This window comes from Brassica oleracea, chromosome C2 (genome assembly GCF_000695525.1).
Source record: "Brassica oleracea var. oleracea cultivar TO1000 chromosome C2, BOL, whole genome shotgun sequence".
NCBI classification, from domain to species: domain Eukaryota; kingdom Viridiplantae; phylum Streptophyta; class Magnoliopsida; order Brassicales; family Brassicaceae; genus Brassica; species Brassica oleracea.
Genome location: NC_027749.1, coordinates 43,180,443 through 43,185,486, shown reverse-complemented (window position 1 = coordinate 43,185,486; position 5,044 = coordinate 43,180,443). Strand labels below are relative to the sequence as shown.

At 38.0% G+C, this 5,044-nt stretch overlaps 1 protein-coding gene across 1 annotated transcript; it reads left to right on the top strand.

The window, feature by feature from the left end:
- The first annotated feature begins 3,133 nt into the window (after window positions 1-3,133).
- Window positions 3,134-4,006, top strand: LOC106324309 (glutathione S-transferase T2-like). The gene has a single exon (XM_013762301.1). It carries the CDS (start codon window positions 3,134-3,136, stop codon window positions 4,004-4,006), a length of 873 nt encoding a protein of 290 aa, XP_013617755.1.
- Window positions 4,007-5,044: the final 1,038 nt, after the last annotated feature.

Sequence of the window (5,044 nt, the reverse complement as noted above, 5' to 3'; positions counted from 1 at the left end):
GATCGGCACACAAAGCTAAAAGGGGGAGATTGAAGATGTAAGATGTCTGCCCTGAAGTAGTCGCTGACGTAGTTGCTGAAGCAGACGTCGGGTTAAGTGGCGAAGACCATGTGGAGTCAAGATGCTGAGCTAGAGTCGTGTAGACTTGGAGAGCAAGGGAGTATCTTGGAGATATAGAAAGAGGAATAAACTTGAGCGGCAAGTTTATGACTTAAAGAAAGAGGAATAAGTGCATTCCAAGAAAAGGAAAGTTGCACTTATTGTTATGGAAGATCCATACATGTTTCCTTGGAGACTAGGGTTTCGGAAACATGGAGAATAACTATAAGATAGATATGGAGTCGTCTGTATAGAGACAGAGACACAGAGGCTGATCTTATAGAGAGAGAGAAGCTCTTGGAAGTGTTCTGGGTCGTGATGAAGCAGTGGCTGAAGTACTTGACGGAGAAGAGACATAAGCGGGTAGCTTAGGATCTTTTAGTAGTAGTTGTTAGGGTGTAACAGACTGTGTAATGCTGATTAAGCAGATCTTGTAATAGATTGTGTAAGAAGATTCTAATAAAGCTTTGGTGTGCTTGTGTGATTTGTCTCTTGAGTTATCTTCTGCATTATCAATTATGGTGTCATCTTTGCACTTACAAGTGGTATCAGAGCGGGGCACCTAAGTTATCGGTGTAATCCTGAAGGTGAAGATGGACACGATTATTTATGTGCAGAAGGCGATCGTGTTGAATGCGGACCAGTATGGTCATTGGAAGGCTCGCATGAAGCAGATGATTCGAGGAATCAATGAAGATGCGTGGACAGCTGTGGAGATTGGTTGGGAGGAGCCTACCATAGTCACAGGAGGTGAGAAGAACCCTAAGCTAAAAGAGGATTGGTCAGAGGCAGAACGCAATGCATCAAAATTTAATGCAAAGGCGTTGTTGGTGATTTTTAGAGCTGTTAAATTTAATCAAAATTTAATCCAAGTGTTATTATCTATTTATATAACAAATTGCTGCTTTTGGTCAACTCTATAAGGATAATGTGCCGTAACACTTTAATTTTTTATCCACTAAAATGTTATTCAAATGGATTGAGTTTGGTAAACTAGTAATTTGAAAGACATTCCAATCATGCTTTTATGCATTAAAAGATAATGTATAGGTTGGTCCGTTGATCGAATGTATTTGCGTTGAATGGTTACTACCAAACATATATATGAACAAAGCTATTTTTCAGAAAAAAAAGGAACAACGCTAAAGAAGTAACCCTTTTTTCAAAAGAAAAAAACAGCGCTGTACAAGTATTTAGGAAGATGACATATTTGAGTTATTTCTGAATTGCATCAAATCAAAGCTTATTGTTGCATAAAACACAAAAGGCCAAAAAAACACATGCAACTGTTTTGTTAGATATCGGCAGCGTCGGCAGGCCCCTATCCATATGGTACGCCCCATATATTTGATAGTGATTTTTTTGTTTGGTTCCTCGATAAGCTAGTTTCTAATAATTAATTCGAATGAGTTTTAGTTGTAGTTCATTGACTTCATGTCTTTTGAAGGGTCCCAACTTATAAAAATAATGTTAAACTATATGCAAAAGAAACAAAACAAATAATGCTACATCCATTCCTTTAAGATATGTTTTCACATACAATATTAAAAAGACATTTAATGTATCCTAAATGAATCATTTTTACGATTACAAACTTTCAATAATTTTAGACTAATAAAAAATTCAATAAAATCAATTATTTTTAAAATTTCTAATTTTTATTATCAACTAATATAGTTTTTATAGAAAACATTAAAAAACTAAGTTTGTAAATGATTTTTTTTTTAAAAAACATGGGAGTATTAAAGAAAAACCAACAGACTTAAAGACACTATCTTAGAGCATGTATATTGGTGTATCTTAACACCGTAGCTTAGGGAAATTAAGTTAAAAAAAAAGATTAATTGGGATTAATACAAGATGCGTAGCTTAAATAACAGGCAGAAGAAACACCCTTTCGTCGCCACGCGTCACAGCTCAATTGGAGAGAGGTTTCGGTGTTGATTGCGTTTCCTCTCTCTCCTTCTTCTCTTTTATTCTCCCGTGTTCTCTCCTCCTCCTCGACAATATGGCGATTTTTCTCCTCTTCGGTGGATCTCCTCAACGAAACGGTGTGTGTGTGGGTGGGTCCTATCGACGCAGGAAGACGGTGTCCTCTCTATCTGTTGCTCTCGTCGGGATAGGAAAACGGCGAGATCTCTCTGTCGTGGTGGCTGTCGGAGACGAAGAAAAATGATTACTGTTGCTTCGCTGGTGAATCGGAAGGTAAAGAAGCATGATGCATGTCTTTGATTGTGTTCCTTCATCGTAATCTGAAGAAGTAGAATCAAGTTTGAATATTTCAATTAAGCTTGTCTTTCATTGCGTTTCTTGATCGATAATAAGAACCATGATGCATGTCTTTGATTGTGTTCCTTCATCGTAATCTGAAGAAGTAGAATCAAGTTTGAATATTTCAATTATGCTTGTCTTTCATTGTGTTTCGTCATCGGTAATTAAGAAGTTGAATCCTTTGATTTGTGTTGATTTTTTTCTGTGTTTTTGTCTTGAGATGTCTGAGGAGAATGAGATGGATAGAAGAAGAAGAAGCATGATCCAGGTTCGTCGGACAAAACCCCCGAGATTCTTCGTACAGGTAAAACCTTTACTCTGTTGAATTGGATAAAACCTTTACTCTGTTGAATTGGATAAAGCATAGCATTATTTATCTTTCTGGTGGTTTGTGATTAATGTTGCGTTTGTTTTTGGTGGTTATCTTTGTTTGAAATGAATTGAATCGTGGGTTAGTGTTTGGTTAGGTAATAAATAGAGGTTTAGGTGGTTAGATAGAAATGAGATTATGGTTGTCTTGGGTAATAAATACATGTTTATGGTTAGATAGATATGAAAAGTCTTGTGTGATGAATGGGTTGGATAAACGTCTTCTCGGTTTGGTTGGGTGTGATCAATGCGATTCTAGCATCTGTTCTCTCTATAAAAATCTGTCTTCTCCTCTTTCTTGAATGCATAGAAATCTTTTCTTCTCCTCTTTCTTCTCTTCCCACTTTCTCATCTCTGTTATTTTCTTTCTCTCTTCCTTGAGATTGCTTCCGAAATGGATTCTTATCCATCTTCGCAGACCTCTAAATTTTTTGAGCTATTAAATAGTCAACAAAGCATCTTCTTTGGCAACAATGACGAAAGTGTCTCACTGTCTTCATCACAATCTACGTATCTAGGCAATCTTGGAACCAAAGATGGTGGAGAGTCTGGCACAGAGCGTAGAGAACGGCGGAAGTGGACGCCTAAGGATGACATTGTGCTCATTAGCTCCTGGCTTAACACAAGTAAAGATACAGTGGTGAGCAATGAACAACGGTCAGACGATTTCTGGACAAGAATAGCGGCTTGCTTTGCGGCAAGTCATCAAGATGGTGGCTGCAAACAGAGAGAAGCTAGGCATTGCAAGCAATGTTGGCACATGATCAATGATCTCGTGTGCAAGTTCTGTGGAGCCTATGAAGCTGCAAGCAGGGAGAAGACGAGCGGGCAAAATGAGAATGATGTGCTGAAACAAGCACATCAAATATTCTACACCAACCATAAGAAGAAATTCCTCCTTGAACATGCTTGGAAAGAGCTGAGGTTGGACCAGAAGTGGTGTGAGCAAGTGTCTGCTAAAACCGAAGGAAGCTGCAAGAAAAGAAAGTGTGAGGATGGTGCTGATTCTTCAAGCACTCAAGCAACTGAAATGAAGCGTCCACCGGGTGTTAAAGCCGCCAAGGCCAGTGGCAAGAAGACAGTGGCTGAGGAGAATGTGATGAAGGAGTTTCACACCATGTGGTCAATAAAACAACAAGATCTCGCCATGAAAGATCGCTTGTCTAAGATGAGGCTACTGGAAAGTCTGATAGCCAAAAAAGATCCCCTTGCCGAGTACGAAGAAGCCCTGAAGAAGAAGCTGGTTGATGAGTTGTTGTTGTCTTAAGTTCCTTTGATATGTGTTCTTGAAGTTTCATCTTCTGTTCTCTTTTTATTAGTATCTTGTTCTGTCTGAAGTTCCTCTTGTTATGTTTGAGATGAAAACGCATGGTGTTAATGTACTTTAAATGTTCGTGGTTATGGTATTATGTTCATGGTACAATGTGCTTGTTTAAGTAAAATGTTCTTCATGGTTAATCTTGTTATGTTTGATCTGTTATGTTTGATCTGTTTTCTCATGGTTAAATGTTCTTCTTCGTCTTTCAGGTCACGGCTGAGAGTTGACGTTGTGAGACCATGTGAGATGGGACCATGTGAGATGAGAGCATAGGAGACAGAGGTCACGGGTGAGAGTTGTTGGTGTTTGTTGTTTGTTGTCGTTGTGGTCACGGGTGAGAGTTGTTGTAAAGAGTTCATGGGTGGTCACGAGAGTTTGTAAAGTACACTGAGTTGTTGTCTTTATTGTTTTGTATTCTTGTTTCATGGTTTTGATGTCTTTAGAGGTCACAAGAGTGTGTAAAGAACACTTATAAATTGGTTTGCATTCTCACCATTCTCATTCAATACGAGTTCACTATAATCTCATGTTCTTCTCTCCATTCTCATTCAAAACGAATTTTATCTTGTAACCAACAATCTCATCTTTCATAAGAAAAATTCAATCTTGTAACCCAACCTTCCATCTCTTGTTACCCAACCCAACCCAATCTTGTAACCCAACCTTCCATCTCTTGTTACCCAAGTTTTCCATCTTATCAAAAATTTTCCATCGCTTCTTTCACAAAAAAAAAATATATATATTATCATCTCATGGCATCTTCTTCTCAACACTCTCAAAGAGTCAATTGATGAAGCTTTCGATCAATATTTTGATCAATATTTTGATCAATAAGATGAAACAAGGACAAGAAAAAAACGAGTTTTTATTGAACGAAACCGTGAAGAAGGTCATCTCCGGTTATAGAACGATTATTTCAGTGACACTCCCACATATCCTGAAAATCTATTCAGACGACGATTTAGAATGAACAAGCCATTGTTCATG